The sequence below is a fragment of the Sus scrofa genome, chromosome 7 (genome assembly GCF_000003025.6).
Source record: "Sus scrofa isolate TJ Tabasco breed Duroc chromosome 7, Sscrofa11.1, whole genome shotgun sequence".
In the NCBI taxonomy this organism is placed as follows: Eukaryota; Metazoa; Chordata; class Mammalia; order Artiodactyla; family Suidae; genus Sus; species Sus scrofa.
In genome coordinates, this window is record NC_010449.5 from 55,349,722 (window position 1) to 55,374,113 (window position 24,392).

General features: G+C 55.7%; 1 protein-coding gene across 4 annotated transcripts; it reads right to left on the reverse strand.

Annotated features, from left to right (window-relative positions):
* ANPEP (alanyl aminopeptidase, membrane) lies at positions 1,360-24,135 on the reverse strand. Of its 4 annotated transcripts, none has more exons than XM_005653524.3 (21): positions 24,041-24,135; positions 15,633-16,454; positions 14,981-15,123; positions 14,714-14,853; positions 14,164-14,290; positions 13,915-14,069; positions 13,572-13,685; positions 13,331-13,474; positions 13,088-13,153; positions 12,899-12,964; positions 10,833-11,008; positions 10,514-10,593; positions 10,218-10,351; positions 10,060-10,115; positions 8,983-9,130; positions 4,680-4,771; positions 4,090-4,200; positions 3,795-3,962; positions 2,929-3,069; positions 2,075-2,156; positions 1,360-1,952 (listed from the first exon to the last, which is right to left on the reverse strand). In XM_005653524.3, the coding sequence occupies exons 2-21, from the start codon at positions 16,229-16,231 to the stop codon at positions 1,803-1,805; spliced, it is 2,892 nt and encodes a 963-aa protein (XP_005653581.1). In that variant the 5' UTR covers positions 16,232-16,454; positions 24,041-24,135; the 3' UTR covers positions 1,360-1,802.

Sequence of the window (24,392 nt, forward strand, 5' to 3'; positions counted from 1 at the left end):
GCCAGCTCTCCCTCTGGGACCCTTGATGGCAAGGCTAGTCCCTCCCCCAGAGGAGCCACCGGAGGGGGCCCTCCTGCCCTCTGGTCCGCAGAAGGTCAAGTGCCAGCCAAGGCTGCTGGGCCCTGGCGACAGGAAGAGCTGGTCTAGAGGGACTGGGCTGGGGGGGAGCTTCCTGATTGGTGGAGGGATCCATAACCAGGGCTGGGACCGCCCCTTGGCCCGCCCCACCCTTTGATGTGCAGGAGCCCCCAGAGCTGGGGGGAGCCTTCCTGGCCCCAGGCCTGTTTGCACCTTCTCAGGAGGGGAAGGAGGCTGGGAGGGAAAAGGTGGAGGGGCTTTGAGCAGACACCGGGCTAAGGATGTTAGTAACACCCAGCTCCATTTAAGCGTCAGACTGTGAGCTAAGTCCGTGCATCTCCTTAGATCCACACCCCAACCCTAGGATAGACCAGCTCTAGCGTCCAAATGAGAAAACCATCGCCTAAGGGTTTAGGTCACTTGTTCAAGGAACAGTGGCTGGATTCCAGGGCTGGAGCTGGAGCAGAGCTCACAGTGGTGTCGACTGGAGGTGACCCCAGAGGAGCCCTGGCCTGTCTGTCTATTCCCTCCTTCTTTCCCTCCAACCAGCCTTGGATGCTCGGCAGGGCCTTATTGGCCAAGAAAGTTCCACCAAAATGGATGTGGGGCTTGGAGTCTTCTGGGTCCCAAACTTTCTCCCCAGAGGTGGCCTTCACCACTGGCTGCCCCAGATGATCTGGAGGACACCTGCCTTTTTCTGCCTGCTACTCTTGAAAACACCGGTTTACAAATCAATATGCCGCCCTCCACCAGCGATCCTGGCCATTACCTTGGCCAGTGCATGGTCGCACCAGGCCCCGACCCAGGGCTGCTGTCCTCCCTGCAAGCCCCTTTCGCTCACTGTCCCAGACGTCCCAGCGGCGGAGCAGGAAAAGGGCCAGCCGGCACGCTACTATCTTGCCTCATGTTAGTTCAGGTGCCAATCCTAGCTTCTCGAACCATGGCACTTCTTGCTTTCTAGAAAAGCACTGCCTCCACCGTCAGGCCCTGGCTCTCTCCACCATGGGGACCGCTGTGTCTCATTCCCTCTACCTCCCCTGGCTCCCCAGCACCCAGAGTTTCAATCCTGCCAAGGCAATGAACACTGCAGGCAGACACTGTCCTCCATCTCCAAGCTAGAGCCACACGGGTGTCCTGTAGGAAGATCTAGCAGGCTGGGTACCTCCCTCCTAGGCTTCCTGGGGGTCCCCAGACCCCCATGCACCCCAGGTTCCCTCCATCCCTGTCTCTCCAGCTATTATGCAGACTCATTCCTTCTTGAGTTTAGTAAAGAGCCTGGAAGCTCATCTAGAAATCCTTTATTTACATTTACTCCTAGGAAAAAAATATACAGATCTGATGCCCTGTTGATTCTCAGGTTCAGGGTCTTTATGGAAAAAGGGGAGAGAGGGTAGAGGGCAGTTCTTCAAGGCCATCCATCATCCATCAAGGGCTTCTGCTCATCTGGCCTTGGAGCTGGACTTCCCTGAGAAGGGCCCTGGGCCAGGCCCAGGGTGGGGTTGGCACAAGGGGCAGTGGCTGGGAGACACCTGGACAGTCTGGTCACCAGAAACTGGATTGGGCCCCAGGGCAGAATGGAGATAACATGGGCCACAGGCTTTGTCCCTAAAGGGAGGACGCAGGTGCCTCGGGCTTCAGGAACATGGGCCCTGCCGTGGGCCCTGGGATGGACACATGCGGGCATCTTGTGCGGGGGGCCAGGTGGCGGGAAGGACCAGGCACTATTAGCTGTGCTCTATGAACCAATTCAACACCACCTCCTTGTTCTCCTTCACCCACTTGATGTTGGCCTTGGTCTTCTCCAGGGCTTGCTCCAGAGCCCGGGTGCCGGAGCCGAAGCCCACATCCATGTTGTTCTTCTTGAACTGCTCCAGCTGCCAGGACAAGGGTGATTCTGAGCGGCAGGCTGGGTCGCTAATACAGCCCTGAGGAGAGGGCTGCCAGGGCCTCTGTCCTCCCTCTCCAGGCGAGAGCCCCGGGGCCCAGGGCTTCCTACCTGCTGCAGCTCAAACTCAGAGGAGAATCTTCGGGTCACACCCTGGATGAGGTTGGAGAAGGAGAAGGAACCACCGCCATAGCTGCAGGGCAGGGAGAGAGGGGCACCATCAGGGGACAGGGAATGGTTAGTGACTGGCAGGTGACAGGACCCTGTGACCATCCCTGTCTTGTAGATGCAAAACAACGACACACCTGAGGAGACACCACTGGAGACGCGAACACAGGTTTGACTGCAATGTCCTTCCTCCCACCTCTTCAGAGAGTACTCCCACCAGCCAGATGTCCCCCAAGTGGAAAAAGGGATAGCCGTTCCCGCTGCCCTGTCTAGCTTTCTTCCTTTTTCCCTCTCTTTCTTCCTTTTTTCCTCTTTCTTTCTTCCTTCCTTTCCTTCCCTCCCTCCCTCCTTCCCTTCCTTCCTTCCTTTTTCTTTTTGGCTTTTTATGGCCGCATCCATGACATATGGAGGTTCCCAGGCTAGGGGTCGAATTGGAGCTGCAGCTACCGGCCTACACCACAGCCACAGCAACGTGGGATCCAAGCTGCATCTGGAATCTACACCATAGCTCAAGGCAATGCCAGATCCTTAACCCACTGAGCAGGGCCAGGGATCGAACCCATGTTCTCATGGATCCTACTTGGGTTTGTTACCCCCGAGCTACAGTGGGAACTCTCACCACTGTCCTATCTTTCAATTCCTGCCCCTACCTGGCCTAAAGTTGGGTTCTTTTTCACCACGCCTAGGCAGGGTCTACTTTCCAGTCCTGACCCCGTGGGGTCCTGTGCACACGGGCCATCCCCAGGGACACCCAGGCCTGGCAGGTGCTTCCCCTAACACATTCTCGGGAGACTCACTCCTGAAAGAGCTTCTTCCAGTTGCTCTGGACAAAATCCCAGGCCAGAGGCTGCCCGATGACATTGCTGGCAATGCTGTTAATAGTGGAGGTGGCGTCTTGCTTCCGAATGAGGTCCGGGTTCAGGGTGTAACCCAGGTACCTTTGAGAGCAGAATCTGTGTTCATAGAAGGACCCTGCCCTCTCCCCAACCCCACACACCTGTCCTGCATCCCATCAGCATCCCTTCAGCCGGCTGAGGGTTAAAGACCCCTTGGTCCTACCTCCTTTGTGGGGATGAGACACTGAGTCCACTAAGCAGGGTCCCTGGCTTCGCCAGGTGTCAGGCCTGACTTAGACCAGGTGCCTGATAAACCCCTGTCAATGAATGAGCCAAGGAAGGGGTGAGCCCTGAGTCAGATAGGGTGGCCACTCCTGCCTTTGGCACTGAGGGTGGCTCTTCCTTACTGAGGTCCCAGAGATGGCACACAGTAGGGCCCTCCTTCAAAGGTTGTGGGTGGGGGTGGGGTGCCCAGCTGGATGAACAGAAGGACTCAGGTCTAGCTGCACCAGAGCCCTTGACAGAGACGTAAAGGCTAGGAGGCTGCAGCAGTTTTGAGCACAGGACATGGACCTGGACCCAGATTCAAGTCTTGGCTTTTTTACTTGGTTAAGCTTCTGGGCCTCGAGCAAGTTGTCTTGCTTCTCGCAGCCTCAGCAGCTTCATCTCTCAAATGGGGTAGGTACTGCCCCACTGCACAGACTTGTGGGGATCCCACGAGGGAATGTGGAGGCCTGGCTGGTTCTTGCTCCTCCCACGCTGGGAGCCTGGTCCCTGGGGTCGGGGGGCAGTGAGCTTACCCAGCCCTGTCTGGCTGCAGTCCTCACCTGTTCAGGAGCCAGACCTCGTTGCTGCAGGCCAGCGCTGAGCGGAGTTTGTCGGCCTCATTTACCAGCTGGGCTTGTTGTAACTGCCCCCAGGCAAAGTCCCACTGGTCCTGGCCGCCCTGGGCTATGGCATTGCAGTAGATGGTGGACCGCAGGTTGGGGTGGATCCTGGCGTGGGGTAGGGGTGTCAGGGATGGAGCAGCAGCAGGGAGGGTGGGATGAGGGCCTGAGGCGGACAGGGTTGTGGGCTTGAGGGGCAGATGAAAATCAAGGGAGGAACAAAGGACACACTCACGGGTTATTTTCTGGGTCGCTCATCCACTGGTCGAAAAGGGTCTTGGCCAGATTCTCACATTGAGGCAATCCATTGGAGCAGGCAGTGCTGATGGCATTAATCTCACTGTACCTACCCCGGGGGTGACACTCTGTCAGCACGCCTGGACCTGACGCTGACCAAGACTCCCCTGCTGACACACAACTCCCAACAGGGAGGCAGACCCGCACTCTGCAGGTATAGCCCACCAGCCACCTTTGGGTTCCCTTCTTTGCTTCTTGCCCTTGGGCAGCCTGGGGAGGGCTGGCACAGGCTCCAGCCCCAGCTTTAACACCTAGAACCTCACCATGCGGGTGAGGGACCCTCAGAGGTTCAGTTTGGTCCTTTGCCCAAAGAGGCCAGATGGTTCATAGGCCACACAGAGCCTCAGAGCAGAGTCCCTACTCCTGGGGCCGGGAGTGGGGTTGGGAGGGGTCGCTCTCCCTGACTGTGGCCCTGGTCCGGCCAGGAGTTGGGAGCTCCAGAGAGGATGCTGCTGGACTTGCTATGGGCCCCCAGGTCAGGCTACCTGCACCACCCATGATCTCCAGACCAAGCGAGCTCATACTCACTGGTCCATCAGATTTTCTGGGCGCTCGGTCCAGTTTTTAGTGAGAGTTTCGAAATGTTGGAAGAGGGGTTCGACCTGCTTCCTGAGGTATTTCTAGAAAAACAAAAACAAAAAACAAGAACAAAACATAAAGAGCTTCAAAGAGGAAGTTCCAGAGTTCCCGTCATGGCACAGCAGAAACGAATCTGACTGGGAAACATGAGGACATGGGTTCAACCCTGGCCCCACTCAGTGGGTTAAGGATCTGGCATTGCTGTGAGCTGTGGTGTAGGTCGCAGATGTGGCTCGGATCCCGTGTTGCTGTGGCTGTGGTGTAGGCTGGCGGCTACAGCTCCGATTCAACCCCTAGCTTGGGAACCTCCACATGCCGAGGATGCAGCCCTAAAAATAGCTTCAAAGAAGAGACTCATGCCTGAGTCATCTGGAGACCCATGGAGCCTCTGATGTGGGTGGGCAGATGTAGCAAGAGCTAATGGCTACAGGAGCAAGAGGCCAGAGGCTAAAGGCCTCGCACAAGGCCAGACTGTGCTCAAAGGGGCTGGCACTCGTCCAGGTTTCAGATGACTGATCTGAGGTTCTCCTCCACAAATCCTTGACCAGTTCTTCTTCTTCTTTTTTTTAAAGGATATCTTCATTTTATTTTTTACTTTTTTTTGCTGTTTTGGGTCATACCTGTGGCAGGCAGAAGTTCCCGGGCCAGGGACTGAACCTGCATCACAGCAGTGACAATGCCGGATCCTTAAGCATTAGGCTACCAGGGAACTCCCCTTGATCTCTTCTGATACTCTTGTGTCTAAGTGTCACCATTTCCTAATAAGTGTTAGGCCCCTTTATTGTGAGGAATTCAGAAAACGCCTTAAAGCATAGGCAGAAAACACTAACGACTCTAGAATGTACCAAACCCAAGATTTCCAAATTGGTGCATTTGCCCCCTCTTTCCTCTTTTCTGCCCAGCAGGTCTGCAATGTAGTATGCTGATCTTTTTAGCTGGCATCCCCGTGTAAGCCCTATTCCACGTTATTAAAATTCTTTGCCGACCTTGGTTCAGCAGAGTAGATTGTCATGTACGTCAACTAGCATCCACATCCGAATGTAAAAGGAACACCCTCACCCCCCAGCCCAGAACAAAGAGAATAGGAAAGGAAGCCACAGAGGATGAGAGAGTTCGCACATTTAGGAGGTGGAAGGTGTAAGAGGGAGGTGGAACAGGCCTGGCAGAGGGGGAGAGGCTGCAGCAGAGCACCTGCCATGGGGGAGATGGAGACAGAAGCCGGAGACTTGCTGTGACAAGGCTCAGGATTAGAGAGAAGGGCATGCAGGGGACAGGAGTGAGGCAGGGCCGTGAACAGGTCGATGGAGTCAAAGTCTGTAGAAGGATGAATTAAACTTTCAAGCCTCCACTTCCCTCCCTGCATCGAGCAGCACCCCTCCCTCCTTCCATGGGCAAGGCTAAATCAGAGGGACTCAGACCTCTGGTCCCCAGACACAGTGGGAGGGTTGCTGGACTGCAGAGGGGGCCAGAGGTGAATATTTGCATTCTGAACAAAGGTACCCCCAGTCTTCTTCCTCACCCTGATCCCAGAAAGTGAGCCTCGGTGCATAAGAGAGAGGGTCACTCTCTGGACACTGAAGAGTCCCCAGGGAACACACTCATGGATACTAATTTTTGAGGTTCCCCATCAGGAATTACTTGGCCACCTAGTCACCCCACAAGGAGACTACAGGTGACAAACTCCACCTCCCCATGGAGCTTTCTTTCTTTCTTTTTTCTTTTTAGGGCCACACATGTGGCATGAGGAAGTTCCCAGGCCAGGGGTTGAATCAGAGCTACAGCTGCCAGCCTACACCACAGCCACGGCAACGCCAGATCCTCAACCCAGTGAGGGAAGGCAGGGATCGAACCCGTGTCCTCATGGATACTAATCGGGTTCTTAACCCACTGAGCCACAGTGGGAATTCCCACTTTTCATTGCCTCATTCTCAAATTCAAAGGGGCAGCTCAGCCTCCAACTTGAAAGAGGAGACCAAAGCAAAAAACTCAGAGGAAATAAGTCAGTGAAAGGAAAATAAAACTTCATAAAAGCCTATGATAAATATCCTCTGAGAGTGCAGAGGGGATATTGCATAGGATGCTGGAGCCAGGAATAGCACTTGGAAGCTTAAAAATACGATAGGAAAAATGAAAACAGTCTGTAGAGAGGTGGTGTGCTAAGCTGAGAGCATATCCCAGAGGACAGAACAAAAAGTCAACAAGCTGGAAGATAGGAGAGAAGAAAACTAGAGGACCAGTGTAAGAACAGTAAATTGAATTAACAAGGGCCCCAGAGGGAGAAAACTGGGCTGGGGGTGGGGGAAGAACAGTTAAAGGAGCGAGACAACGTTGTCCAGATTGGGTGTTTTTTTTTTTTTTTTTTTGCTTTTTTAGGGCCAAACCTGTGGTGCATGGAGGTTCCCAGGCTAGGGGTCGAATCGGAGCTGCAGCTGCTGGCCTACACCACAGCCACAGCCACGTGGGATCTGAGCCGCATCTGCAACCTATACCACAGCCCACGGCAATGCTAGATCCTTAACCCACTGAGCAGGGCCAGGGATCAAACCTTCATCCTCATGGATATTAGTCAGATTCATTACTGATAAGCCACAATGGGAACTCCAAAAAGTTGCCCAGATTGAAAGCACAGAAGGATGAGAAAAGCCCACCAGGATGGAGAGAAAAGCCCATAAGCTCCCAGAAGGGGGAACCTGGCCACACTGAAAGAAGCGGAAATGAGAACGGCTCTGGGAGTTTTGACAGTAGCACGAGAGACTTGAGGTCAATTTCAACCTGAAATTTTCTGGAGAATAATTTCTAACCTAGAAAATTCTAAACCCAAGTAAACTCGCAATCCAGTGTGAAGGTAGAATAAAGACATGTCAGACAATCTACCTGAAAACAATCCACCTCTTACGAACCCTTCCTGCCAAACTGGAAGATGTGCCCCAATAGAGAACAAACTCAAGGAAGGAACCGTGGGTTCAGGAAACAAGACCAACAAGGGAGCGCCTCTGGCGTGGGAGCTGAGGAGCAGCCCCAGAGGGGCCGGCTAGCAGAGGGCTCCAGGAGGATGCCTCCAGGAGAAAGCAAAACTGATGTATTACCTGCTACATTGGATAAGATATATAAAAAGGGGATGTAAACAGCACTCTATGTGGCTTAGCAGAGAATGACAGTTTAGAAATCACATAAAGTAAATATTGATACTGAGTTGACCAAACACTGTGATTTAACTACATTACGAGGATGCGGTTGATCCAAGGTGTAGGTAAGCTAATACATTTTTTTTTTTTTTTTTTTGGTCTTTTTGCCTTTTCTAGGGCCGCACCCTTGACATACGGAAGTTCCCAGGCTAGGGGTCGAATCAGAGCTCCAAGGCTTATAAATTAAAAATAGGTTAAAACCTCATTTACCATACCAGGAAGTTAATAATGTGAAAAAAAAACCAAAACATTTTTAAATGACCTCTCTAAGTGTGATCTAAGAGTGCATAATATTCCACCAAATGCTTATTCTAGTTTAGAGGTCGAATGGGAGCTACGGCTGCTGGCCTGCGCCACAGTCACAGCAACGCCAGATCCAAGGCACGTCTGCAAGCTACACCACAGCTCACGGCAACGCCAGATTCCTGACCCACTGATTGAGGTGAGGGATCGAACCCACATCCTCATGAACACTAGTCGGGTTCATTAGCGCTGAGCCACAACGGGAACTCCGGCTTTGGTTTTCTTGTCTTTTATAAACCACACTGCAGTGAACATCCTTTACAGATTCAGCTTCATCCAGAGCAAGCAGTTTCCCTCTGATCCTCCCGCCTCCCTGCGACATCTGCAACTCCCTCCTGGCCCTTAGGGCAGGCTAGACAGGCACAGGTCCACCCCTTTCACGGAGGAGTTCTCTGGGCCTGAAGAGGATTGTCCAAGGCCACACCTCGGGTGAAAGACTGGCCTCCCTACCCGGCCCCACCCCCGTTTGGTGGCTTTTTCTGTTGCCTTCTGAAAGTGCTAATTTCCAAATCTAGCAAACTTTGCTAGAAGTCTGTGCCCCTTCTTTGTGTTGCCCAACCTGCTCACCTTCCCAGCTCCTGCTCCTTTCACCCCTCCATCCCTCCCGCTCTCTCACCACTGCCAAGGCTACTCTCAGCCAAGGACCTGGTGTCGTGTCAGCCTGGCAGTTTCACCACTCCCGGCAATATTTCTCTTCACCTCCTTGAGGCGTAATTTCAAACACGGAGGAACTGGTCCCTGAACCCTGCCATGCTCCTCTGTACCTTCATGGGGCCATAGACCTCGGAGCGGTCGAACATGAGGCTGAAGTAGCTCAGGCTGCTCAGGGCGGCCTGCCAGGGCATGTACTCTTTCTCTCCGTTCAGGAAGAGGGTGTTGTCCAGAGCCAGGGTGACAGGGACCATGTGGGCACTGGGGGGAGATAGAGGGGCTCAAATAAGCACCCCCAGCCAGCCCATCCTCCCTGTAGGAACCTCAGCCTCCTCCTAGAGCCTGAGGTCCCAGAGCTGCAGTTGAGCCAGCTCCAACATTCACCAGGAGTGGGAGACATGGCGGCTGGGTGGTGCCACAAACAAGGGCAGCCCAGGCCTGGCCCTCATCCACTGCCAGTCACATGTCCTTGCTCATGGTCCCCGTTTTACAGGTGAGGAAACTGAGGCTCAGAGAGGTGACATGCCCTGCCTAAAGCCACACAGCCCATAAGAGACAGAACTGAGGTTCAAAAAGACAAGAAGACTGTGCTTCTTCCTGTGCCCTCTCTTCTCTGATCTGCTTGGCTCTCTGGTCTTTCCTCCCTCCTCCTCCTCCATCGGTGACCATTTTGACATTTATGAGCAATGTCCGTGTCTATGGGTGACATCTATGGCAAAGAACCTCGCACCTGCCAGTGTTCACACACACAGCAGCTGCTTGATAAATATTTGTTCATCCATACTGCGTCTCTCCTGTACCGACCTTCCCAGATGTTTTTTAGCCTCTAGCACAGTGGCCTGGCCCATAGTTAGCCCTCAGGAGAACCTTGGTGCCATGGAATTCAGTGTAGTTTTAGAGAAGGACAGGCCTGTGTCTGGCTGTCCTGGGCAACTATGTGACCTCAGACAAGGAACTCAAACTCTGAGTCTCGGATTCCTTCTCTGGGAAATGTGGGCTGTAACACTAACAATCTCTGGGGATGTGAGGCCAGGGGAGGGGTGTCCGGAAGCCCAGGGAGCCCGCTGTGCTGTGCCGCTCGCGGTGAGGACAGGGGGAGGAGCACTGGCTCTCACTATGGAGTCACACTTGCCAAGTCACTAGGCTTCTGTGGCTGAGCTGGCAGGGCTGGAGGAGGAAGGGACACTCACGTGGCCAGGTTGAAGCTGTCGTAGATGACCTGAGCCCGATTGATGACAGGGATGACCTAGGAGGGGCAACAGAGCGTGTGACCTCAGGCTGGCGATGCAGGCAGGGCCTGCAGTCTGGGGCAACATCCCGGGAATGGGGTGGGGCGACAGGTACCCACCGACAGGTTTGTCTGCAGCTGATGCTGAATCATCCTCCAGTTGTCCTCGTCGTAGTTCACCTGGAAATAGCCTGTCACGTTGATGTTCAGCAAGACCCAATCGTCCGATGCGGTTTTGAACAAATCATTCTGGGCTGTGGGGAGGGAGCAGAGCCGGGGAGGGGCTGCTGAGAAGGCCATGGACTGACCTGACCCCCGGCCCTCCTCTCCCCAGGCTTCAGCAGAGCAGTCCCTCCTGCAGCCTGGCAGCAGCTGGCCCTCAGGCCACTGGGGCAATGCCAAGGAGAGGGGCTTACCTTGGGAAACATCCCGCAGCCAGTAGTGATCCTGCATCACACCATTTTTAATAGATGAGATGGGAACAATCCAGAGGTAGCTGCAACAAGAGATCCAGAGGCCAGGTGTGAGAGACGGCAGCTTGTGACCACCGCCAGCGAAGGCAGCCCTGCCCGGCCTCTCGGTTTCTGCTCGACTCTGGCCCCAAGAGGAAGACTGTCAACAACTATTGTGGCCGAGGCCACAGAGGCCAGACCCTGCTATGGTCAGAGTGTCCCACAGCAAATAGTCCTCAGAACCCTCGGGAGAACGCCTGGCTCAATGACTCCATCTGCTCACTCGAACGCTGAGGAGCGGGTGACGTTGGATTCGGAGTCGAGGAGGAAGTGCTTCTGTGAGATGTTTCCTGTCTTGGTGTCCACGGTGATGACGGGGAAGCCCATCTGCAGGGTCCATCGATCCATGATGGCTCTCACAGTGTCTGGCAGCCTGATGGACGTCTGAGCATCCACAGCCTTGGGTAGAGTGAGATAGCGCAGCCGTCAGCAGACTGCTCTTCTCCCACCTGCCCATCTCGGCAGCCCTGGTACCCCTGGACTAGCCCTAGTGGTGCCTTGCTGGAAGGCAGTGGAGGAGCACTGGGCTGGGAGGCAGGAGCTGGGGTCCCGGCCTGGCCATCTCTCCCCTCAGCTGCCTGGCACTGGATGAGCCAAGAGTGCCCCAGCCTCCGGTTTATTCTGCACTGATTCAACACATCCCTGGCCCTCCTTTTCTGTGGTCCAACCTGAGGTGGGTGTGTGTCGGGGAGGGGCATCCAGGATGCCATGGGTCAGCCTGAACGGATCTGGGAGGATGGGCAGGGATGAAGGAAGATGTCACAGGCAGGGCCAAGGAGCGGGCTGTGGTCGATGCAAAGGAAGTGCACCAGGCTGAGAATGTGGGGATGGGCTTTGGGTGGCTATTATTGTCTTAAAGCTTTGTTTTGTCTTGTCTTTTTTGGCTGCCCCCACAGCACGTGGAAGTTCCCAGGCCAGGGATTGAATCTGTGCCACAGCAGCGACCTTGGCCACTATAGTGGCTATGCCAGATCCTTAACCCACAAGAGAGTCCCACTGCTTTTTTTTTAGCTATTTCTTGGGCTGCTCCCGCGGCATATGGAGGTTCCCAGGCTAGGGGTCGAATCAGAGCTGTAGCCACTGGCCTACACCACAGCTCACGGCAACGCCGGATCGTTAACCCACTGAGCAAGGGCAGGGACCGAACCTGCAACCTCATGGTTCCTAGTCGGATTCGTTAACCACTGCGCCACGACGGGAACTCCCTCATTGCTTTTGTAATAACAAAAGGGCAACCACCTCTGTTAATAACTGAGAAAATAAAAACTAACAACAGCATAAAAAGAGGGCAGAAGACCACGTTAAAAGGGGCAAGCTGAGCAGGAGAGGAGCTGGGGGAGGGGGCGCTCAGGGAAAGAGGGAAGGGGAGGCAGAGATGGGGCTGAAGGGGCTCTGGCGTGGAGGAGGGATGGAGTGAGAAATCCAGGCAGGGCAAGGAAGATGTGGAAGCAGAGGGGAGGGACTGAGGCTATGGGAGGTGGGGGAGGGGACCAGACTCGTGGTAGAGGGTGTTGAGCTGGCGCTGGGAGGGCCCTGCAGCCTGGCCGGGGCTCTGGAACAAGGCCCCAGGGCTCCCCTCCCTGGTCAGGCTGGTCATGGAGCATGGGCACGTGGAGGGGTCAGTGGGACTGATGAGGGCCATAGAGAAGGGGTGGGTGGCGGCAGCTGTCAAGGAGAGACTGTGGTGGGGGATGGTGGAGAGGGTGCAACTCCAGCCTCAGGAGGGCAGGGAGGGGCAGGCTGGAGGGAGGGAGGGGGGACTTGGCCCAAAGGTTTGCCCTCACAGACGGTGGAGTGGAGCTGGGTGGGAGGGTCAAAGCTGTGCTGAGGGTGCTGGTCTGTGCGAAGTCATGCCTGGGAGGGGCTGGCCGGGCACAGGGCAGCCAGAAGTGCTGAGCAGGTGAACCACAGGCTCCAAAGTTCCTGGCAGAGGAAGGCTTGGCCCTGGGAAACCTGAGAGCCCATGTCCTCCCCACCTAGATGAGGGGACCCCTCAGAGCTCACTACAGTGGTAGGGCCAGCCCTCTGCCAGAGCTCCCAACACAGGCTCTCACCATGCCTCCTCGAGGAGCCATCACCTAGCCCATTTTAGAGATGAGCAACTGAGGCTCCACGTGACCTGTGTGGGAGGGTAAGCAGGGGGGCTGGGCCTGTTCTCTTATATGCGTGCTGCCCCTAGGGACTTCCAGCATCTCAGAGCCCCCATAGAACAGCTTGGGTTGGGAGGGCGGGGGGGGGGCAGGGGCGGGGTGGCGGCGGGGAGTGGGGTGGTGGCTGGCTATCACTGACCTTCTGCAGGTGCTCCCACAGGTCCAGGTAGGTGGTGTTCTGATAGGCAAAGGCATGCAAGTAGGACTGTGGAAAGACAGGGCACAGTGAGGGGAAAGCCGGTGCTGCCAGGCTCTAGCAATGGACCTCTGCAATTGGCCAGGGCTGGAGGAAACGCCCCCCACCCAACAGCTGGCCAAGGGTACTCACCGCCAGGCCCTCCTTGAACAGGTCCTCAGTCAGGAAGTTGGAGAGCATCCTGATAACCGAGGCTCCCTGGTAGAGGGGAGGGGGCTCAGAAGGCTGCGCAGAGCCAGCAGGACCCTGTGTCCCCACTGGGCTGGGACAGGCGCTCTGGGAGCCCCAGCTTCAGTGGGTCCGCATGGGCAGGGTCCCCACCTCCTTCCCTGCGCCCCCCACTGTCTCAGCACCAGCACGGAGGCTGGGCAGCACCTTGCTGTAGGAGATGGAGTCAAACATCTCGCTGATCTGGGCAGGTGTGTTGACCTCCTCAGCAGGGGTGGTCAGCGGGTGGGAGGAAGCCAGAGCATCCACAGCCATCACTCGGTACACGTCGCCTGGCACGATGAGGTCTTTCTGCAAAGCCCTGAGAGCCATCAGGAGACTGGCCTGGGAAGGGTGACGCAGGCCCTCCCCCATCCCAGACCACAGGGCCCCCGGGCAGTGGGCTTACCAGATTCCAGGTGGGCTCTGCGTGGTCAGCACCCAGGTACTCCACATAGGAGGCAAAGCCCTCATTCAGCCACAGGTCATTCCACCAGGCCAGGGTCACCAGGTTGCCAAACCACTGTGGGGGAGGGAGGTCGCTAAGTACCCAGAGCTACTCTTGACCAAGTGTTCTTCGCATGCCAGGCTTGAGTGTGAGGCTTTACTGACCTAATTGTGACTCCTCCCTGCCACCTGCCAGGTGGACCCCTCCTCCCTCCTTGGCTGCCAAGGACAGAGCCAGGACCTGTGCCATCTCCTCCCAGAGCCCCCCTCCCTTCTCTGTCTGCACGCCCTGCTATGGGGGCTACCTGGTGGGCCAGCTCGTGAGCAATCACAGTGACAACTCGCTCTTTGTTGCTGATGGAGGAGGACTGTGGGTCAAACAGCAGCGCGTTCTCCCGGTAGGTCACCAGCCCCCAGTTCTCCATGGCACCGGCATTGAAGTCGGGCAAGGCAATCTGGTCTGGGGAGGCCAGGGTGTTGGCAGGATGGTCTCTGGGTATGGGGAGGTGGGGGGAGACCAGTCCGCCTCCCCCCATGCAAGGCCCCTCACTCACCGGATTTGGGGAGTGGGTAGGGTGTATTATAATGATTGGCAAAGAAGTTTAGGATGGGACCTGTCACATTCAGGGCATACATGCCATGGCCCTCTGCAATTGCATTAGGCCGAGCCCAGATCCGGATCTGCAAAGATAGAGGTGGGTCAGGGCCCCCCTTGGGTCCTGGTGCTGGTGGGCCAAGTCCCAGAGTCAGGGGGACAAACCAGGTTAAAGTGGAGGTTTGGTCAGCAGAGAAGAGGGTGGCGGGGGCGGTGGGGCGGTAAAGGGGGTGTCCCTGCGGAGCTTTGAGCCTTTGGGGAATAACCACAGACTCAGCTGCTATCTGTCTGGCATTCAGGGGCCAGGAACTCCCTTCATGAGGAGGGTCCCATTTTTCAGATGCAGAGACTGAAGGTCAGAGAACTTGGGACATTTGCCCAAGATGACTCAGAGCTGGAATTCAAACACTGCCTCACGACTCAAGCACAGGGACAAGGATGAGGATAAATGGGAATACTTCCCAGGCCAGGGCCAATGTGGGGAAGGGCAGGTGGGCTCAGCCCCTTACCAGGACGCCATTTTGGGCCGTTTCATTCACGCTCTGGAACTCGCTCACGATGTAGGCCAGAAGGTACGTGGACATCACAGGTGTGGTTTCGAACTCAGTGACAGACCAGTTGGGGTCTTCTGCAAGTGGGGTGCTGGAACCTGGGTGCGACACGCAGGCGTGGAGGGGTGCCCTCTTCCTGGGCCTGCACCCCAGCAACAGGGACCTGCACCCCAGCCCCAGGGACCTGCTTTCCCAGGCCGTGTGGTCCCCGCCAGGCCCGCTCACCTTTGGGCGGCATATTGGACAGGGCCGTGAGGTTGTTAGGGTGGATGAGAGTGATGTTGAACGTGGCCTTCATGGCTGGCTCGTCAAAGCATGGGAAGGATTTCCGGGCATCTGTAGACTGCATCTGTGTCGTGGCCAGCACCCTGCCCGAAGCAGGGGGTTAGAAGGTATGCCAGCAAAATGCCTGTGCCCATGGGGGTGGCCGGGGGTGGGGGGTGTAGGCCATGGCTGGCTGGGCATGGAAAGGGGTGCACAGCCCCATCCCTGCCCTCCCCGCCTCCCCCAGGCCGCCTCCAGGCTGACAGGCCAGCTGACTTGGGAGAGCAGAGCTCCTTCTGGACTTGGGGTCAAAGTCCGGGCAGGCTCCACCCCTGAATTAGCTGGGAGACCTTGGGCAAATTTCTGTCCTCAGAGCCTGTTTTCCTTTCTACCCAAGGGGGCACTTGGATCACTCACCCCTGACTCCCTAAGGTTAGGGGGGCTCTCCGGGAAAGGGCTGATTGTCTAGATAGCTTCTCTACCAGAGCTGCGGATGGAGCGACGGGCCAGCCAAAGTCTCCAGAAGGTTCCAAGGTCCCGAATCCAAGCCCTTCCTTGGCCCCCAGGATCCAGCTCTGCCTCAGCATCTAGGGTGTGCCCCCACCTGACTTACTTTTTGACGTTGCCCTCCATGTACTCGCTGCGGTAGAAGCCTGCCAGGTCGTCGGCAAGTTCCCCCTGGAATTCACTCTCCATCTCGTACATGTGGCCGGGCTGCAGCGAGCCCTTGAGGTGGACCACCAGGTACTCAGTGAGCTCTACCAGCTCAGTCCTGTCGATCTCTGGGACCTGGGAGTCCCCCACGCCCCGCAGGACCACCATGTGCCCCTGGGTGGTGTAGTTGAGCTTCTTGCTATGGATGATGATGACATCGGTGGGCTCCTGGCAGATGAAGCGGACGATGCTTTTGCCCTTGAAGATGTACAGGCCATCCGCGTTGGGAGTGAGGTAGGGTCTCAGCGTCACGTTGTAGGAATCAGGCAACAGCGTTGTGGGTAGGCGGTACCGGTTCCACGGCTTGCTCTGGTCCAAGGTGATGGCGGCTGTGGTGGTGATGGTGGGCGACGTGGGGGCCTGGGGGACATGCTCGGCATTCTTGTTCTTCTCCTGGGCGTACACCACAGACAGAGCGATGATGGTGGCCACGGCCGCCACGCCGAGGAGGATGCCCAGGATGCCCAGGGCCTTGGAAATGTAGAATCCCTTGGCCATGGTGAGGGTGAGAAGGGAGCTCGGGGAGGCTCAGGACGGGCAGGGGACAGGGCAGCTTCGGACCAGGCTTATATCCCTGAAGGGGAGGAGCCCCACAGCCTGCAGACTGGGCAAAAATTAACCAGGGCTCAGACAGACGAAGGTCACTGAACTGGGTAGAGACACTGCTCCGGTTCTGGAGGGGAGATTCAGGAACAGCGTGCGGAGTGCGGCTCAGGGGTGCCTGCTGGGAGCAAACAGGGTCTGGTTACAGGCTGCAGGAGCCTGGGAGCCCACCAAGGGCTGAAGGGCAGGTGGCAGGCAGCTGGCCCAGCGGGGAGAGGGAGCGGCCAGGTGGCTTGGATCTCCCTGTGAGCTGTGAGCTATGACAACAGGCACAGGAGCAGGAAGACTGAGGTTAGATCCAGGAGGGTCGAAGGACGTCCCAGGAGCAAGAGGTGGGAGGTGAAAAGACGGGGAGAGCCGGCCTCTGGCTCGGGTCAAGACCACACCGGGTCAGCCCTGCAGTTGGAGGGATGCCCGGCGCTCCTCAGGGACATGGTCCCAGCCTCCCGCATTCTTCCAGAGCAGGGAGTTCTTCCAGGTCCTCCCCCCGCCACTTTCCCTTCTTGCCAAAAACTTTCCCCTCAATTATCAGCTCACTGAGTAGAATGAAATAAGTTGTTTTGCCTTTTTTTTTTTTTTTTTTTTTTTTTAAAGAAGGGAGGCTAGCGGCGGCTTAACCTCTTCCCAGCCATGACCTCTGGCAGGTAAGTTCTCCTTTCTGAGAACCCTGTTCACATAAATAAATACTAGAATTTACGTCTCAGATTTGGTGAGCGGATTTAATGTTAGAAAACATATTAAACACCATATAGTAGAACCTCAAAATCCTTCCCTTCTTTCTCATCCAGAGGGTCACCCATTCTATCCGTGGTAGAAATGAAGGTACTCCTTATACTCAACAGCACATGTCCTTACAGGAAAACAATGTTCACTGTCACCCTTCCCATCCACCAGTTTCTTGGACCTCAACGCCTGACCCTCACCCCAACATCTGACTCACCCTCTCCCCCATTCTCACCGTGTCCTTGGCAAAAGCCATTCTCATCATTTATGTGGGCAAGGCTGGATCCTCACGTTATCCTAGTGGATAATCACTTGCACTAGGGCCCCCTCAAACAAGCTTGCCACACAAATTGGATCATTTTACCCACTGCTTAAGACCTTCCTTTTGCTCTTGGAATTCAGACCCAGTCTTTTAAAAGACACCCACAAGTTCAAGTGCTATCGGCTGGCTAATTTCCCAACCTCATTCTCACCATACCCAGCTCTGTGCAGAACTGTAACCACTCTGGCCTTCATCCAGCCCCTCCACCACAGGACCTTGCACGTGCAGTTCCCTCAGCTTGGATCCTCCTTTTCCTCTTCTTGCCCTGGTTAATATCCTCTTTATCCCCCCATTCCACCTCAGAGAAGTCACCCTGACCTCCCTGACCAGTCATGCCCCTTCAGCACCACAAATCTCTTCCTTAAAGCCCTATAACTGAGCACCATTTATCTGTGTGGTGATGACTCAAGGACTGCCTGGCTCCCCCACTAACTGCAGGACCCCCCCCTTTTGTCTTCTTAGGGCTGCACCTGCGCCATATGGAAGTTCCCAGGCTAGGGGTCCAATCAGAGCTGTAGCTGCCAGCCTACACCACAGCCACAGCCACACAGGATTTGAGCCACATCTGCGATCTACACCACAGCTCACAGCAACACCGGATGCTTAACCCACCAAGTGAAGCCAGGGATCGAATCTGCATCCTCATGGTTACTAGTCAGATTCATTTCTGCTGAGCCACGATGGGAACTCCTGCAGGACAGGCCCCTGGAGAACAGATCCTTGGCTGCTTCTGCTCACTGGCACTAGGCATGGTGCCCAGCACACAGTAGTTGCTCAATACATATTTGTTGAGTGAATACACACATGCATGAATGGGTGCATAGACAAATGAGTCAATTCAAGAGTCACTCCTTGCTGAAGTCTTTCTAGCCCATCTGTCCCCTGTCCCCATTCCCACCCTTGCCCTGGGAGAATTGTCAGCCCCTTTCTTTTGAGCCCTCCTCCGACCATGGCAGATGGGCAAGACTCTCCTGGGGCCAAACGCATCTCAGGGCTTATGCCTATCTTGTCAACGCCTTGAGGACCTTGTTCATCTGCCACTCCCTGCTCTGGCTTGGGCTGGCCACCCCCCGAGCCTGCCTGAAAGCCTGGTGAATGAATGCATGCATGGATTAAATGTATGCATAGATTAATTCCTTCAGGCATGCTTGTAAGAGTGAATGACTGCTACCTGTCCTATGGCCAGTGGAGGCCAGGGACTTGAGTGCAGGGTCTTCAGAGGGATCCCAGGTACCTATCGTTCAGCTTAAGGGGGCTCTGAGCCCTTAGCACTTCCCTCCTTCTCTCTGGAGACTTGCCCTCAGGGCCCTAGGCTGGGCAGTGTGGACTTACCACCTCGGTGACCTACAGCCACCTCCATCAGGCCTGGGCTGATGGCCAGGGGGCATGAGTGAGAAGCCAAGTACCCGGGGGAGGACTCCAGCTTGGGCACAGTGACAGAAGGAACAGCAGCCCCTGAAGTTGACCGAGGGTGAGAAGTATATACTTCTGGCCTCCCTCCATCAGAGCTAGACTTTGCCAAGGCAGGTCCCCTTTATTTACCTTTATAGGCCGATGGTCTGGCACCCAGGGGCCATGTATCCCCTGCACTGAGTTTCACTCTGCAGGGCCTTCAGCCCCCTCCCTTTGCTGCAGAAAGACACACAAGCCTGCCTGGCCTAATCCCTACTCCAAACAAAGGAAGAGGCCCGGCCTGGCCTACCATGGCCTCTTCCTGTTTGCTTTGGACACAGACCACGGGCCTGGTTGGCTGGAGTCTTTACTCCTTTGGAAAGGGCCTCTGGTCCTCCAAGTTGGCGCAGCGGGCCACCCATTGCCCTGTAATGAGAGGTCCCTGTTCTGGGCACCATGCCAGCCCAGGCTGGGGGCACAGAGGGGCCTGCTCCACAGTCCCCATTTTCTTTGATAATGAAAAGGGACCCTTCTTTCAGCCCCTGACCCAGGCACAGATCTCCACCCCCAGGGAACAGCAATAACTGAGCTGTCCTCCCTGTCCCCCAGCCTGCCCACACAGCTCCGCAGAGGGATCTTCCTCTCCTGCTTGAACCTGGTCTCCAGTTCCTCACTGCTGGCAGAATGAAACCTCATTTCTGGCTTGAGTCTGAAAACCTTCTGTGAAGTTAACCCTCTGGCCTCTGCTTCCAATGCCCAACATGGCTCCAGCTGTTAGCATTTCTCCATACTCTCCACTTTTTCATACCTCTTGACCCATCCTATTTCCACTGCTGAGGAATGCCTTTCCTCTCCCTCCTGTCAAGCTCCTTCCTACTCATTCTTGAAAACACAGCTCAGATGTCACTACCTTCTCATGAGTGGGCAGCCCCTTACCCCAGTGCTTCCCTGGCCTCTGGTTCATTCATCTATCGCAGCACTTAAGAAAAGGCCATCCATGTGTTCTAAAGCTTCTCGCTAGACCAAGGCACCTCAAGGGAAGGCTCTGCGAACACCCCTCCATGCCTAGCACAGGGCAGAAGCCCTATGTTGGCTAAACGAATGACAATGTCCACGATGTTTGCCATGGCTTAGAGGTCCGGTGTGACACAGCCCCATGAGTCTCCAGTCTTGTCTCAACGCTTTGGCCTCTTTCGGTTTCTCAAGCCCATCATCTCTTCCCTCTTCCAGCACCCACCCTCCCCCCACCCACCCTCTGGGCCTGGAAAGCTTCTGTCTTTCCCTCACCTATCACCCCCTCATGCTGGATGCTCACTTCAGTCATGCTGTCCCAGCACAGCCCTCCTGCTTCCCCAAGACCCAGCGCTGTGAGGACAGTATCCTCCACACCAGGCAAGCAGCTAGTATGCAGCAGGCAAGTCACACACGCTAGTGGAATGGAAGCAGCAGTAAGAAAATGAGTGGCAGCGGTTAAAGATGGAACTCGGTGTAACTCAAACTCTTGACTCTCAGCACAGATTCCCTCTGTGGCTCACACTCCTTCTCGGGCTCCAAGGCTGTGCATACAAACCACTTGCATGAGTTTTGCCATATCCGTGATCCTCCTGTACATTATTTACTTATACTTTTCTTCAAATCAATTTACTGCTCTCCTTCTGAATAGTAATGACCATAAAGTCATGGTTGGATGTATTACATTATATTTTTCCTGATACACTTTCCATTTATGACTACTGATTTAAAAATGATTCAGGAGTTCCCATTGTGGCTCAGTGGTAACATAGTATCCAGGAGGGTGCAGGTTTGATCCCTGGCCCGGCTCAGTGGGCTAAGGATCCGGTGTTGCCATGAGCTGTGGTGTAGGTTGCAAATGTGGTTCGGATCTGGCGTTGCTCTGGCTGTGGTATAGGCTGGCAGCCACAGCTCTAATTCAACCCTAGCCTGGGAACTTCCATGTGCCACGGTTGTGGCCCTAAAAAGACCAAAAAAAAAAAAAAAAAAAAAAAAAAAAAACTATACATCTAGGTATTCCCTAAAATGATCTTGTATAGCTGCACTTACTTTGGGAATCACTACTCCATCCTACATGATTCTGGGGGTGGCATCACCTGCCGGCTGTCTTGGGGGTGGACAGGTGAGCAGAATGTGCACATTCCTTTCACTGCCCATCTCTTGATGAGGGAGAAGCCTAGTACCAAGCCCCAGTCTCAACCAAAGCAGTCTATCTATGGGTTTATGTATACATACAGAAATTATGTATTATGCCTGCCCTGCCTATGTTTGTGTTTGAGAACAAAAGTTCTAAATTAAAAAAAAAAAATTTAAGGTTGATAACAATTGTATTAGAGAATCTTTAAGGCATAGCCACTCACATAGAAGACATCAAATGAAGAGCCAAAGGCAGCTCAATCTCAGATGTGAGGGTACAAGTTGCCTTCGTTTCAAACATGAACTCGCCAGGAGCCTGCGAGGGGCTGGGAGGGGGAGCCTAGGATCAGCAGGCAGGCAAACAACTGTGCAGCCCAGGCTTCCTCGCAGATCCCTGGGTCTTGGGATAACTGCTGCTCACTCGGTGCCTCCTGCCGGCCCCGCCCCCAGTGCTACCCCCCAGCCCCCTCAGCTGCAGGGCTGGGCAGGCTGGGAGCCAGGGAACAACCCAAAGCCCATCTGTCTGCTGGGAAGGAGCAGAGAGTGGGGAGGGGGATGAGGCTGGGGCTGGGGCTCCAACACAGGGCACACACTGGCCCTTCAGGCCCCTGGCCTTCTCCCAGGCTTCTGAGGTCTCCACCCACAGCTCCAAGAGGCTGGGCCTGGGGCCAGCCGCAGGGTGCTTCCTCTGGGAGCCGTGAACATGGTCCATCCTGTGAGAACCACAGACGGCCCCAGTGGAGAGTCGGTTCCTGTCGTGGCCTCTGGAGCCCAGTGGCAGGGCACTCAGAACAAAACGAGCAGAAGAGGCCCTCGTGGAATAGGGGGGATGCACACTAGCTTTGGAAGGGCCATTCTGGGCTTCGGATCCTGCCCGTTAAATCCCATCTATCTAACTGAGCAGATAATCACGACCAGGATAATCATCACTGTTTGGCTATTTAGGAAACCAAGGCACAGAGAAGTTAAGTGACTTGCCCAAGGTCACACAGCTAGTTAGTGGCAGATTCTCTCGCTTAACTATATACACCTCCTAAAGCATCCTCCCATACATCTCCCCACATTTCCTGAGCAGTGCCCAGGAGGGCTAAAACACCACAGGAGGAGACATACGCCTTTTAGTCAACTAAAGCAAGGCTGATCTGGGCAGGATGAAATGTCTGATCACCTTTTAAGGGAACTGTGTGTCCCTTTTACTGAATTTTATAGGCATACTAAAGGGCAGGGATGGGAGTGGCTGCTGCAAAGGAATGACTGAGAGACTGGGAACCTGGTGGAAGTCAGTTTGGGGACTTTACCCAGGGGACATGAACTCCCTACCCCCAGACCAGGACCAGAAGCTAGGGGTGGTCCTAGGGAGGGGCACTTTCTCTCAGCAGGGGTGCACTACCAGGCACAGGCCTCCGGAGGGACTCTGGCCTGTCCTGAAGGGTGCAGCCAAATCATGCAGCATCTCTGAGGACAGACACCCAGGGCTGGGCCTGGGCTGGAGGCAATGGCTGTCTGCCCGTGTGAATGAAAGACCCAGCGGCCTCAGCGTGACCAGCTGGCCCACCGTCCATGTTTCTCTCCAAGATTCTCGAATAGCCCCCAGCATGGGGTCCTGTCTAATATCTTCCAGCAGAGCCGCAGGCCCAGGAACTAGGCCTAGTTCCAGTGCCCTAGTGCCTACGCATGCGGGGGCCCCCACTTATCTCCTCAGAATACTTAGCAATAAAACTCTTGAAGCAAAGGGGCTGGAGGACTTGTGGAAGTGGGAAGGAGCTGCCCCCTCTCCCAAGGCTCTGAGACAGGGCAGGGGGCGTTTCTCCATCTGGGAAATGGGGCAGTGCTCTCAGGTAGGCTATTATCCAAACTCATCCAGCCTTCGATGCTAGGGCTCCTTCGGGAGGTGGGCTAGTGGAGGATGCCAGTCCACGGTAGTGGAGGGTGCCCTGCCTTTCCCAGCTCCCTTACCCTCAGGCTTCCTTGGCCTGGAGGCCCATTTCCACTTCCTCCCAGCCACATCATCATTTCCCCTTCCTCCACCTCATTCCTCTACAGCCAACTCCTCAAACACAGATGGACGGACTCAAGGGCCCATATCTGGTCCAACACTCCCCTTTCACAGGTGAATAAAGCCAGGCTCAGAGAGGTCCAGGTCATATAAAGACTCAGGGACAAAGCTACAATGAGACCTCAGGTCTCACTGAGAACAATGCTGGGACAATTGAACAGCTTGGCCTGGGCTGGGCTAGAGAGAGGAGGCGGATTCAAGTCACAAAAGTGCAAGGCATGACCCAGCTGGGCACCCTGGCCCACTGCGCTACTGAGGGTTTTGGAGGTGCAGGGTACGGACCCCGTTGGCCCCATTTGGGGACCCCTCCCCTTTCAATGTTGGTTGGAACATTGATCTGTCTTGGCTGCTCCCCAAGGAGGGCTGGAGCAGACTCCATAATCCCAGAGCCTCTGTTCCCGCATCTGGAAAACCCACATGCATCCCAATGGGGTCGGTGTAAGAAGGGAGACTACGATTTTAAAATGGATGCTTAAAAACAGGAATTCTCTTTAAAATAGGGGTTAGGTGGAAGCCTTTGGAGAGAGGCAAATGTCCAAGGTTGGCGAAGGGGGCCCTCTCCTCTCCTGGGGGCTGTGCGGATCCCTGGGGCCGCTGGAATTCCCGCTCATCTTTGGCTGTGCCCCACCCACTGGAGGACTCAGCTGCTGTGCCTCACAGTCACCCAGCTGGCACTCGGCTGGGGTTGAGTCCCCCAGACCACCCTGCCTCAGATCCCAGCAGGGCAGAGTCTGCGGCACCACCCGGGTCTCTCCATCTGTCCTCCCCCAGAGGCGCCAGAAGCCCCCCTCCCCACCCTGGGGGGCCACCTCTCCAGGTGGGTGGTCCCCTGGCCCGCTGATAGGCGCGCTGCGGGGACCAATTTGGCCGAGAGATCAAAGCGGGACATTGACCAAAAGAATTCTTCACTCTCGGCTGACCTCAGTGTACCAGTCTGAGAAGAGAGCGTCCGCGGCGGCCGTCGCGGGGAGTTCCGCGCGCGCGCTTCCGTCCAGGTCCCTGCCTCACTCCAGCTGCCGCCCGCAGCAGCCCCGCAGCCCCTCCGAACCCGCACTCCACTTGCCTGCGGCCGCAGGGGCGCTCAACCCCAGCCGGCTCAGAGCCTCCTCCCTGGGACGAAGAGCCAGGCCAGCCACCGACACTGCCCACCAGAACCTGACTCCTCCTTTCCGCGTCTTTTTAAAGGGAAGTAACCTGACCCCACCACTATTCCTCCCGAGTTAACCCCTGCCCGCCCGCAGCCCCGCCCCGACTGACCCCACCTCCACTCCCTGGAGGCCCCCAGACGTAGAGCCACCGCAGTGGCTCTTCCGTTCCAGACCTCCTGCTACCGCACCCCCTTCCCCAGGGCCCCGCCCCTACACATCTGGCGGGCATCTGCCCTTGGCGGAGGGGCACAGAGCCTCGCCTTTCGA